The sequence below is a fragment of the Chlorocebus sabaeus genome, chromosome 12, assembly GCF_047675955.1.
Source record: "Chlorocebus sabaeus isolate Y175 chromosome 12, mChlSab1.0.hap1, whole genome shotgun sequence".
Classification (NCBI taxonomy): Eukaryota; Metazoa; Chordata; class Mammalia; order Primates; family Cercopithecidae; genus Chlorocebus; species Chlorocebus sabaeus.
Window position 1 is genome coordinate 109,869,799 of NC_132915.1, and position 13,229 is coordinate 109,883,027.

A 13,229-nucleotide genomic window follows, 5' to 3' on the forward strand; every position below is an offset into this window, starting at 1 on the left:
GACTTCCTGACCTGGACTCATGGGTGCAGGAACACAGGGGCTTCTGGGGAGGGGCTGCTTCGTGGACCCAGCAGCAGGAGTGGCTTCTCCAGACGAGAGGGTGGGAAGGAGCACTTGGGAGAGGAAAGCGACACAGCTGGAGGATGCCGCATGGGAGGAAGGACGGGGCTGTACTGCCTGGAGAGGGCCCCAGGAGGTGTTTCCGTGCACACAGGCGGCCGGGAGGTGAGTGGCTGCCAGGCTGCTTCCTCAGTGTGAGGCCAGGTTGTCCTCAGACTGGGAGCCAGAGCAGGGTCCGTCGCAGCTTTAGGGTGGTTTCTGAAGGACTTGGGACTCTGGGGAAACTGAGGCAGCACCCCCCCCCCAGTGGGTTCTTGTCTCTGAGTGTGCCTGCATTGAGGGGCTGCCATCAGGATGGTCCTTTCCATCCCTAAAGTCCAGGAGTTAGAGGCCCCTGGGATGGACTTGCTCAAGGTCCCCAGCTTGGGCCGGGCAGAGCCAAGTCGCTGAGACCTGGGGGTCTGAGGCCTCTCTGCCCACCTCACCCTGTGTCTCCTCTCACCTCGCTGTTCTTCTCTCCTCCTCTGTCCCCTCATCCACATCTTCTTCCTGTCTTACTGTTTTCCTCCCAGCTTCTCCTTTCTGCCAGCACTTACTGTACACTTACTGTATGCCAGGTTCTGTGCCCAGCACCTCCTCAGCTCTGCCTGGGTTTATCTTCCAAAGGTCCCCACGATACAGGCATCGTGATTACCCCATTGTGCAGAGGCTAAAACTGAGGTCCAGAGATGCTCAGTCACTTGTCCCAGGGGACCCAGCCTGTCCCCACAACCCTCTGTCCAGGGGCTCAGAGTCCATCCTGGTAGTTCTCAATGCTGGAAGATGGATAGCCACCCGGGAAACTCAAAATCAAACGTGGCCCCCTGCTGTGCCCCCCAGCCAGAGAGCAGCTCTTGGCCCCGCCAGGCAGAGCCCTGGCCTGGCTGGCTGCATCCTGAGGGAGAAGCTGACTCTGCCTCCGAGAAGGTGGAAGAGCGTGGGTGTGGACGGCCTGGACACCCGGGAGGACTGAAGACGCTGCACGGGAATGTGGGAGATGTTTTATTGGCTTTCACTTATCCTCAGGGAGCCAGCGGCTCCCCCAGCAGGTCCCCACGGTGGAGAAGAGTGAGCTGGGAGGGATGGGTGTTTACTTCGTTTCAAAGAGATCTACATATCTACAGAGAGAATGGAGACCAGAAAGGAAGTGGGACATTGAATCAGAACAGCCACAGCACTGGCCAGCTCTGGGCCCTCACCCCCACCCCACCCAGCCCACCCCCCACGCTGACGCATCAGAAACACACGTCACAGGACGCACAGAGGAAGCCAGAGGTGTGGGCGGGCCCGGGGGGCCAGGGCTGCGAGGGACCTCAAGGGCGAATGCCACTGGCCTATCCAAACCAGGCAGGGGAGAAAGTAAGAAGAGGTAAACAACTGAAAACATAACAATTATGTCTTCGCCAGCCTCTGGAAACGGGTGATTTCGTTTTTGAGTAAGGGCAAGAAGTGTCCTGCGCAGGCCACCCCTCAGCTCAGGGAAGGCCACTGCCCTGCAAAGCCTTGTCTTTGAGGACGGTTGCCTTCCCTGGGCAGAGAGGGGCTGCCCCGGCCCTGGGGCTCCATGGCAGGGCCCAGAAGGAGAGGGAGAGCCCCAGAGAGGGAAGGGGGCTCCTGGGGCCAGGTTGCTGAGAGGAAATAGTTGCCTCTTTCTGGTTGAGGAAGGGCTGCCTTCCTGACGGCTGGTGTCCCGGGGTTTGGGGCATTTCTCTGGGGTAACCACTGACGTCATTTCCTTAGCAGCAGGAGAGCGGGTGAAAATTCCCAGGAGACCTCAGCCTGGGTGGGTGTGCTTGAGGGAGAGTGGGCTCAGATGAGGTCTTCAGATGGCAGCAGTGGGCTCCAGCTGCTTAGGGTCCACCAGGAGCTGGGACGGGCCTCCTAGGTCCTGCTGAGAAGCAGGTAGGGGAGGTGACCTGCAGCTCTGTCTCCCTTGGAGCTCTCAGTTCCTGTTGAGACCCAGAGCCTGAAGACCTCTGTCCTCAGGGTCTCTCTGTGACCAGCCCCTCATCACACAAGATGGGGAGACTGAGGCCCAAGGGTGGGAAGGGTCAGCCAAGTCTCATGGGGAACTCGGGGGTTTTCAAGCCCTGGGCCACGGCTCTGTCCAACCTAACGAGCCGCAGGCTGCCTCCGTGCACTGCCGCTCGCTGGCCCTGTTTCTGGCTGAGCACTGGGTCTCTACGTTTCCGCGTTGCCTCTCCCACGGCAGGTGGGCTGCGACATGGCCTCTCCCTCTCCCCGTGCCTCCCTCTTCCCTAAAAAAGCCGGTCGGGGCTGAGCATCCCAAGGACCCTGCTGCCCCTGAAAGTCTCCCTTCTAGGGGGCGACCTGTCCATCTGCAGGGGGCTCAGCACAATGTGTCTCAGCCTGGGCAGATATTTGGCACTTGAACCCTGGAGAGTGTGTGTGTGAGAGGGAGAGACGGGTAGGGGAGAGAGAGAGAGGGAAAAATAGAGGGAGAGAGGCCGGAGTTCAGGGTGGAGGGGCAGAATCCTTGGTCTGCAATTGCCAGGAAGGGCCTTGCTGCAGGGCCCTGGGCCTCACTGAGGTCATCCCTTCCTTGAGCAGGTGAGAAGGCTGAGACCCAGGGAGGGGGTGACACATGGAGACCTCCTGGGATGGCCAAGTTGTTAGGTCTGAGACAGAGGCATCAGGAGTATCGGTGGCCTCCGAGCCTGAGAGCCCTGGTGCATGCCCGGCCGTCTGTATGGTCACCTGGTCCTTCCGGCCCCAGGCCCCAGCTGTGCCTCCCCCTAGGACACGTTTGTGTTCAATGAGCCTTATCCCTGCCGTGAGCCTGGGGGCTCCCCAAGCCTGGGCCTCCCCTGAGGACAGGGATTCGAGGAGGGCTCAGCCAAGCCCCACTTGGGGTCTGGGGCCAGGTGGGTGTGCCACAGGAATCCCCCCATGGTCTCAGGACCTTCCAGGCCAGGGTCCCGGGGGCGGGCCCGGGTCACACGTCGGTGCTGATGCTGCGGCTCCGGGCGAAGGCCTCCCGCATGGCCGAGAGGCGGTTGGGGTTGAGCGCCTGCAGGCCCCCGAACCCCCCCGCGGGCAGCTCCACGTCCTCCTGGCTCACGCTCTTGTAGAGCACACGCTCCCCGCCGTTCAGCACGTCCTCTTCCTCCTCCGGCGGCTCCTGCAGGAAGAAGGCGGGGGGCTCGCAGTGGGAGCAGCTTCGGCACAGGGCCCGGGCCTGCGGAGACTTCTGGCTGAAGGAGGTGGAGGCAGTGGGGTAGAGCGCCGGCCCGTTGGTCAGCACCAGGTTGCGGTTGGAGTGCAGTGGGGGCAGGTGCGAGTGAACGGCGAAGTCCGGCTCTTCCTCGTCCTCCTCCGACTCGTCCTTCTTGCAGCAGTAGTACTGCGGGCAGAGGGACGGTGACCGTGTGGCCGCCTGCTCCCACCCCAGAACCCACACGCGGGAAAGGCTACCCCTGACTGGGGAGGGGAGACAGGCACAGCGGGAGTCGGGTGGCCCAAGCCCAGGCCTGACACCTCAGCTGTTTAACCAGTGCTATGGGTCTGGCTCAGGCCAGGCACAGTGCTGAGCACTTCACGACGATCCACTCATCTCTTCTGCCCAGCAACACGCAGGTGTGACTGTTATCTCATTTTGCAGGTGGGGAGACTGAGGCACGGAGGGGTTCGCAGCCCCACATCAGCAGAGCCGGGGGTCACAGGCACTGGCAGCTGTGTTGCCTCGCCCTGCCCCGATGGCTCCCCATCATCTCTCAGGGAGACATGGGGACCCTGGATGGCCCTGGAGTGCAGGCGGGAAGGGAGTGCTTACTGCGGCACCCGGTCCGGGCAGCTGGTGCCCTTGGCTAAGTCCCTTCCCTTCTCTGAGCCTCATTAAAAGCTCTGGGTGAGGGGAGTCAGGCACGTCTTACTGAACCCCGTGGTAGGGTCCTGGCTGCCTTCTGCTGTGCGTCTTCTCTGCCACAGGGCTTTCCCACTTCCCGGGCTGTGACCCTTGTGGCCTTCACGTGGGGCTCCCTCCCGAGGTAGGGGCACCCTCCGGGCCTCCCCGCCCTGTCCCCTCCCCTGCCGCCCGGGAGTACCTGGAGCCGGCAGTAGCACAGAACAGCGATGATGCAGAGCAGAATCACAGTCGCCAAGATGCCCCCGGTGATGACCACGGTCCCGGCTGTCATCCGCCCCCTTCTCCATCAACAGCCTGCAACACACGCCGCCAACTTTAGAGCATCACGCTTCCTCACCACAAAAGTCACCCGTGCTATTCTAGAGAACTGAGAAGACAAGCCTGAGGGGAAAAAAAGCACTCCAGGATGTGCCCGGGAGAAGCAGGGGCACTGCCTGGGACGGGCTGCAGGAGCAGCCCCAGGCCCTGCTCTGCCTCAGCTGGCCTCTGTCCCTGCCCCTCTCCCAGACTCAGCTTCCACATCTGTAGAAGGTGGACGCTAATAGCCCAGGGTTTTGTGACGCTTTTACAAGCGTGTCTCTCCATGCTCAGCGTAGCACGCTCTCAATGAATGGCGTCCTTCCAGCCTGGCTCTACAAGCTCGCACGTTTTAAAATTTACCCAAATGCAGTCAAGCCGAACATATGGTTTTGTAACCTGCTTCCCTGCATTTTCATCTCACACAGTCACCATTATTCTGTCATATCCTTACATTTTCTTCTGCAACATAATCTCTAACCCGATTCCATTGTTTCATGTAACCGACCCCTTTTCTTTAAAATGCTTAATTGTGGTAAAGCACACGTAAAATGTACCATCTTCGCCATTTGTAAATGTGCAGCTCAGTAGCATGAGGTATATTTCACACTGTTGGGCAACTAATCTCCAGAATTTTTCATCTTGCGAAACTGAAAACCAGTTCCTGCCTGACGTTTGGGTTTCTTACATTAAAGAAATATTTCTAGCAATGTTTTAATAAGCGTCTTTGTAGCTAAGTAATGGGAACCATTGGAACCTGCTTCAGTGGCTTTCAGGATACATTCTTAGAAGTGGGATTTCCAGGCCTAGGGACATGCCCTTTGCAAACTCCTTCTTGCGGAAAATGTCCACCAAACACGAGGCAGGGAGGCTGGAGTGATGCTGTCAGTGGCTGCTGCATTCAGCTGACCCCTGTCCTGGGGTGTGCTGATAAACCAGCTTTCAAAGCACCCGGCTGGGAGCATTTGCTGATTTTTGTGGTGTAGATTTTCTTACCATGGCCAGTTTCAGTTCAAGCAAGGTTTGACAAGCAGCTTACAGCATTCCTGAATGCTTCACAGTCACCTCTCACAAAACAGTGGGAGCTGGCGCCACTTCCCTTCCTCAATTTCCCAAGCCTCATTTTTTTTTTTCTTGCTGGGGGATGGGGTGGAGGAAGAGATTGGAGTATTTTAAAGGAAATCACAGAGCATATCACTTTACCCATAAATACTTCGGTGCAGAATCTGACGGAGGAGGATTTTTAAAAAATTACCCAGCCTACGTTTAGCTTTCTCCTGTCATCTTGGAAATGCCTTTTTTACAGTTGGTTAGTTCAAATCAGGATGTAGTTGCGTTTGGCTCCTTTTGCTTTAGAACGGCTCGAAACCCATTCACGCCCCGCACCCCCACGTTGTTTATTAGAGAAACTGGGTTGTTGATCTGAGGGAATTTTCCATGCACTGGAACTGGCCGCAATTCCTTGCATGGCATTGAACAGGCTCCTTTATCAGTGTTTCTCCTCTAAACCGGCTTCCTGTTGCATCATTTCCAGGAGCCTGATGTCTGCTGTCCCTCTCATCTTGACGTCACAATCAGCTAATGGGTGCAGCTGCTCTCGGCCCATTCTCCCGTCACCAGGTTCCCGTGGGTCTCCCGGACCATTGCTGTAGCATCCTGTGCATGACCTGGATCTGTTACTTCACTGGGAGTTACAAAGTAGTAACTTTCCAAATGGTATCCTTCCTTCCGCGTTTATGAGCTCCAGTTCTTCTTGAAAAAGCTCGAAAGCACATTCCCTTATCATCTGTGTGGCTACCCTAGCATGTGGCCTGCAGAGGGAAGTCTCAGAGGTTTCATTCCTCTCTTTATCAGGGATCAGGATGAGCTGGTGCCCTGAGGTTTGTGGCTGTGTGTGTGCCGGGAGGATGGAGAACAGGCCGGCCCAGACCCGCACCTCTCAGTGAACCAAAGGCTGCCCCTGTCCCGTTTGCAGGCCCCGCGTCCCTGTTGGTCCCAGCCTGTCGTCTGCCCCAGCTTGCCTTTGTGTGTGGAAACTCGCCCAGTGCAATCTCACTGATTTTTGAAAATCTATTTGATGTGTTTCAATCCACTGCAGTCATGATTCTTTTTGATATTCAAATGATCCCACTAGGGAGCAAACTGAGGCCTGGAGAGAAGTGACCTGCCCAGACCCCAGCACCAGTAAGATGAGGGATCTGGGTCAAGTCAGGGCTGGATCCGCTGCTACCATCCACCTTGGGGCCCCTGCCGCCCTACCCCGACTGCTGAACCCCATATCTCCTCCACATGAATGTCCTGAATACCACAGCACCTCTGGGGGAGCACAGACTGTGCTGATATCAGGTTTGGGGGTGCTGGCCTAGCCATGGCCCTCTTCTTTGTGCTCTGAGCCAAGAGGCTGGTGGCCACATCTGAGCCCTCTGCTGCTGCCCTTTGGGCCAGTTTACTTGGTTCAGGATGTACGTGCACCCCACACTGGGTCAGCTGGCCTCTCTCCTGGGAAATGGAATTAAAACCTGAGACACTGGCCGGTCCCTGCTGGTCGCTTGACCTTGGGTAGAGACATGAGTGCTAAGGCTGTGGCCAGGCTGTAGCCACGGGTGGGGTTTTCAGCCACATGTCGGAGAGGCAGGAGGCGCTGGTCCCCGGAGGGAGCGAGGAAGGCCAGCCACAGCTGCGGGAGAGATTGCTGTTGTGGTCCTGACTCAGGTGCCGATCCCTCCCTGATACCTACAGAGTGGCTCCTGCTGTGTGCATTCACCTGGAATGCATTTTTGCTATTTGCACCCAGGTCATTATGGCCCCACTTCATCAATGAGGGCACTCGCACAGCTTGGGAGGGGTTGAGGGAGGTTGAGGCTCATGCCCGAGTGTTGTCTGTGATCATGCAGGGATTAAAATTCAGCACCACCCTCCACTAGGAGCCATGGCTGGGGGCCCATGGCTGGGGCTTACTGATAGCAGTGGGGGCCATGGCTTTCCCATAGGGAGCATGTCCCTGGGTGGAGGGGCTCCCACTGCTGTCAGGCTGAGACTGCAGGGACGATGGAGACTGCAGGTGGCCGTGGCTGGGCTGAGGCGCTCCCTCAGGGACAGGTACTGGGGAGCCATACAGGACACTCAGGCTGGACCCCCAAGTGCCAGCCTGGCTCTGCCTCCGGTTAGCTGCAAGAATGGGCCTTCAACGCTTCCATTTCTCTGCCTCAGTTCCCTCCTCTATAAAACGGGAGACCCCCAGGGGTTGTGTGGGACAGCAGCTGCACCGTGCTCAGTGCTGTGCTGATGTGCTTAGGATCGCATCCCTCCCTGGGTCTGAGTTCTTCTTCGGGTCCCTGAGGGAGCTGGCCCCACTTGCTGCAAAGCTCTCTCTCAGGTCTGAGATGCAGCTGGTCCCTGGCTCCGCCCGGCTGCAGCTCCTCTGGGCCCAGGTCTCCTCCAGCAGCGAGCGGCCTGGCGGTGTGACGGGAAGGGTGCCGGCTCAGGCCAGGTGCCCAGGGCTGTCAGCAGCCACCCTCCAACACCCGGGCTGGTCCAGCTGGAGCCTCTCAGCCTCGCTCGGCAGATACACGCCCGCCGAGGAGCAGCAACGCCCGAGACGGCGCCAGGTCCCAGGGCCAGGCATGGCCGACAGACACACTCCACTGGCAGCTCCACCAGCGCCCGGCCTGACATCAGCCCACAGTTCACTCCGAGCAGCTCCCAGCGACACGGCCTCCCTGGGTCCTCACCCTCCTGCCTCCCCTCTGCTCTTGCTGTGCCGCACCCTCTGGGATGCCTATCCCCCCGGGCCTACCACACCATCAAAGCCCAGTACGTGCCCTCCTCCTCCAGGAAGCCTTCCTGAACTTTAACGCACACCACAGAACTTCAAAACTTCAAACGCCATTGCTGAGAAGGACCACATCCCACCCCTTCATTTAATGGGGGAAGAATACGGACCGCCTGATGCCCTCCCTGAGTGCTCACCTTCAGCCTCCTCCCTGGGGACTCCAGGACTCTACTCAGCTGTGGCCCAGGTGACACGAGCCTGAGGGGCCTCCGTCCTGCTCTACTCTTGCTGGTGACCTTGGGTCAGAGGCCTCTCCCTGGATTCAGTTTTCTTATCTGTAAGATGGGTGTGGCAGGGTTTAGACACTGATTCCTCCCAGCTCTGGGGGACTTGGAGTTTTAATCGGCCCTGCCAGGAATCCAGATGATTTAGACACCCAACAAAGTCAGGATTATGAAAATGTAAACAAGCATCAAGTGATAAAGCAATAAAGCCAGATGACACCCTCCAAGGGTAGGCAGAGAAGGGAAAGGGCTACAGACACTTTGGCTCCCAAGGATACTTGTGCTCTGAGAAAGCTGAGTGCCTGAGAGAACAGGGGAGGACTTGGGTGCTCAGGGTGGTAATGGATAGGGGAGGAACCGAAAGAAACTTCCTGGAGGAGGAAGTTTCTGAGCCGGGCCGTGAAGGATGGGCTGGGAGAAGGAGAGGGCCTGTTGGTGCTGGGAACAGCCCAGGCCAAGCCTTGGAGGCAGAGCCATGCGGGTCAGGCCTAGTGACAGCCTGGCGGAGGCCACTCTGCCGCCTGGTTGTGACTCGGGCCACCCCCCTCTCCAGCTCCCTTGAAGCCTCCGCACTGCCAGCCAAGGCAATTTGGCGAGAATAACGCTGAATTGTTTATCTGCCCCCTGGGACCATAATTGGTTTTAAAGCTTTATAAATGGCTTTGCTTCCCTGTTCCCACCCCGGGTTTTTACAGGGACAGGTTGTGAGACGGGGCTCCCCTGTGCGTCCCCCACCCCTGTCCACAGAGTCTGTGGCGAAGGGGCCTGGGCGGGCAACAGTCCCCTTCTGAGGGCCCTGTCTAGTCTCTGCAGCCGGCAGGGAGAGTCAGCTGCGTTTACAAGCTTCAGTTGTCTCCTGCGGCACCGGCAAGGAGGAATGAATGGCGTGGAGCTGGGGGTGGGGCAGGAAACGCCTGGCAGCAGAGCCAGACACCGGCCTTCACCTGCCTCCCCTGGGAGCCCCCTCCCCACACCCGCCTTTCCCCGGCAAGAGACCCCCTGCTCACCGCCATCTGGGCCACACATCCTGTGCTGAATTTCAGACTCTGCTAGTTTTCTGTCCCTCTTGCCACATCTCCCTCACTTGCTGTAAAGCCCACGGGAACGGACCCCCCAGAGCCTATTTATTTTGTGCCCCAGCCCCAGCCCCTACCACTGCCTTGCATGGTGCAGGGCCCGGGCGACGTTTAATGAAGGCTTCTGTCTGCCTCGTTCACCTGAGATGCCCAGCGCTCGTGGTAGGAGCCAGGGAGAAGCCAAGGCCTGCATCCTCGGCACTGGCTGTGCCCTCTGGCTCATCCAGCCCCGCGCCTTCCAAACCAACCGGGCCCCAGGACAGGAGAGCCTGGTCAACACACAGACGCCCCGACGGCAGTGCAGTTGCACGGGCCCTGCAATCTGACAGCTTCACAAGCGGCCCCTCTAACCAGGTGAGGCGGGTGCCCACCATTTCCAGATGGGGAAACCGAGGCCAGGGCAGAGAAGGCCAACCCTGGGGGCCCAGGGCAGAGCTGGACCTGGAACACAGGCTTGTTGCCTCACGGTCAGACTCCTCCCCATGCTGGCGTCTCGTCGAGGGCTTACGGAGACTCAGAGTGCCTTTTCCTCCACAAACACATCTGTCTGGTTACAAAGGCGCTCCCACTACCTGGAAGCCCAAGGGCCCCGGCGTCCTCGATCGAAGGCGAGCAGCCCGCAGAGTTCCTGTCTAGACCTCCTGCACATTTGTTCCTAATTTCATGCTCCGCGGGCTCCCAGATGCCGGCGTTCAGTAATAAACAGACGAGGAAGTGCTCGGCTGCCCTGCGCTGCCGCGGTTGGTCTCGGAGACGTTATCCAGAGCCCGGCTGGGAGTGGGCCCGCAGGAGGGAGTCTGGGGGCCTGGAGGGCAGTTCCCCACAGCACCTGGAATGTCTGTCTTCCCAGCTCTATCCCCAGCTCAGCGGCGGGGGGAATGGGGGCAGTGAATCAGACCCCTGCCCACTATAGGTTCTGAGGGTCTTGCGGTCTGTCTAGGAGGCAGAAAATGCCCATAGCAGGGGGACTGGTGCTGCCAGGCTTGGCATGGAGTGGGGAGCTGGTGTTCGGAAAACTTGCCTGTGCCAGGGTTTGCCCCCGTGGTTGCCTGGATTCCTTGAGGGGCCCCCAGAAAGAGCACAGGGACCATGGCGTTTTGCTGGCCATTTCTGAGGTTTCACAGATTTCCAGAAGCTCCCCCCAGACCGCAGCTGGAGAGCCCCCTGGGGTCAGTACCATGGAGGGGCTCTTAGGGTTTGTGGTTCACTGCCTAGCAGGAGTGTGTTTGGCACAAAAGTGCAAATGGTGATGCCTGGGGGTCTCTGTGCTCTTGAAGCATGGAAGCCGTTTCCACGTTGGGCCAGCTGCAGCTGGGCAGTTGGGTGGGAGTGAGGCAGGGGTGGGATGTGATGGGGAGCAATGGGTCCCTGCCTTTCTCAGGACTGTCATTCAACCATGTCGGGGGTCGTAAGAACCAGCGTGACCTCAGCCAGGCTTCGCGGGACTCTGTACATTCATCTCATTTCACCCTGGGACCCCCCAGCGCAGGCGACTTTCCCAGGTGGTGGCATGAACTGAGGCAAGAGTGGTTCAGCAACTGTCGAGAGCCCACTCCCCAGGCCATCGGGGAATCAGGGGATCTGACACATCTCTTCAAGGAGATGACCTGACCCATATTTTCTAGGGAGTAAACTGAGGCCAGAAGAGTGAGAAGATCCACTGAGCAACGGAAAACCCGACTGGACAGACACCTGACCTTGCTCTTCAAGGAGGCTTGTTGAAGCTCAAAGCACATCCCTGTCTGGAGTCCAAGCCACAGAGGCCAGCCTCAAGACCAGTTTCAGCTGACCCACGACCGGGGCGACCCAGGGCTGGAGCCCTGCCTGGCCCACTATGGGCATGGTGTGGAGCTGAGAAGGGGAGTCGAGGAGTGCTGTGGACCAGGAGGAGAGGAGCTGGAGCCAACGCCAAAGCTGTGGATGGCTGGGAGGCCCTGGAGCCATAATCAGGAAGCAAGAAACTGAAAGGAGTAGGTGATTGTCCCCCTTGACCTGGTCCCCAGGAAATCACTGTCTGCCAACCTCAGGAACCATAGGGCGGGACAGGGAGTGTCAGGATCAGGCCTCCTGGCCTCCGTCATGGGGCTGTGCCAAAGCCTCCTGGGGGCTCCCTGGTCCTCAGGGGTCACTGCTTCCTCTGACCCAGTGGGCAGGGTCTAGCCTTCAGTGCAGTCGGAGACTGAGTCAGGTGGAGCTGAGAGACCCCCGCCAGGAAGGTGTGGGAGGAGAGGGGGCCCTGGCTGAGGGCTGCCGGGCTGCTCCCTGGGCCTCCTGGAGATGAGTGGCTGGGACTCCTGGGCTGGAGCTTTGGGTGGTCTGAGGGAGGTGGGGCACTCAGACCATCACCCCAAGAGTCAGGCCTGACTCAAACCTCAGCTTCTGCCCAGTCTAGCTGACCCTACTTTCTCAGGCTAGAGTCCCTGAGGCTGTTTCCTGGGATCTCCCTGGGAACCGCTGGAGCAGAGAGAGGGAAAGGAGACAGAAAAAAGGAAACGGTGATGGGGGAATGGGAGACGAGCCTGGGAGGGGAGGGGAAGGTGGGAGCCCAGTGCTCGCCAGGACCTCACTGCTGCCATCTGCCCAGGAGGCCAAGAGTGGTCATGGAGGCAAAGGTGAGAAATCCCCACACCCTGAGCCGTGAGGTCGGGCAATGGGGAAGCTGGTGGCACTCCCTGCTTTGGCACCAGGGCATCGCAGACTCTGCTCAAAAACCACAGACCAGTCCCAGCCCCTTTCTGCTGAGACCGAGTCAGAGATGGTGGGAGATGGGGGCACCATTGGCCCTGTCTGGGGCAGAGCAGCAGGCAGTGCCATGGAGGGCTCAGATAGATCATGCTGGCAGGAGGCCTGGCCTGTAGGGCCCTTCTGTCAGGCAGGCTACCACGCTACTTAAGGACCTTGAACAGAAAGATTTGGGGAATAACTTGGAAAAATAAAGCTTGAGTTGCGGCCGCTGCTGTCAGGCCTGGAGTTGCCACCTCTGGCTCCAGGTTCTGCTTGCCCAGAGGAGGGAACACCTGGGCTGTATTCAGGCCCAAGGAGGTGGGATCCCAACTCTGGGGTGGGGGTGGGCTCAGTGGTACAGAAGAATCTAGCATGTTGAGGGATCTAGCATGCTGGGGGATCCAGCATGTGGAGGGATCTAGCATGTTGAGAGATCTAGTGTGCTGAGGGATCTAGAATGCTGAAGGATCTAGCTTGTTAAGGGATCTAGCATGCTGAAGGATCTAGCATGTTGAGGGATCTAGCATGCTGAAGGATCTAGCATGTTGAGGGATCTAGCATGCTGAAGGATCTAGAATGCTGAGGGATCTAGCATGTTGAGAGATCTAGTGTGCTGAGGGATCTAGAATGCTGAAGGATCTAGAATGTTGAGGGATCTAGCATGTTGAGAGATCTAGCATGTTAAGGGATCTAGCATGTTGAGAGATCTAGTGTGTTAAGGGATCTAGCATGCTGAAGGATCTAGCATGCTGAGGGATCTAGCATGTTGATAGATCTAGCATGTTGAGGGATCTAGCATGTTGAGGTATCTAGCATGCTGAAGGACCTAGCATGTTGAAGGATCTAGCATGTTGAAGGATCTAACATGTTGAGGGTCTAGCATGTTGAGAGATCTAGCATGCTTAATGATCTAGCATGCTGAGAGATCTAGCATGCTGAAGGATCTAGCATGTTGAGGGATCTAGCATGTTGAAGGATCTAGCATGTTGAGGCATCTAGCTTGCTGAAAGATCTAGCATGTTGAGGGATCTAGCATGTTGAGATATCTAGCATGTTGAGGGATCTAGCATGTTGAAGGATCTAGTGTGCTG

The 13,229-nt window shown here is 58.1% G+C and overlaps 1 protein-coding gene across 1 annotated transcript in view; it reads right to left on the bottom strand.

Annotated features, from left to right (window-relative positions):
- Nucleotides 1–1,084: 1,084 nt before the first annotated feature.
- FAM163B (family with sequence similarity 163 member B) overlaps nucleotides 1,085–13,229 on the bottom strand; it is a 34,871-nt gene continuing 22,726 nt past the window's right edge. The window contains exons 2-3 of the mRNA XM_008005759.3: nucleotides 4,164–4,279; nucleotides 1,085–3,463 (exon numbers count right to left, since the gene is read on the bottom strand). Coding sequence (XP_008003950.1) covers nucleotides 3,056–3,463; nucleotides 4,164–4,256 — 501 coding nt within the window. The 5' untranslated portion in view covers nucleotides 4,257–4,279 and the 3' untranslated portion in view covers nucleotides 1,085–3,055. The remainder of the gene's footprint in view (nucleotides 3,464–4,163; nucleotides 4,280–13,229) is intronic.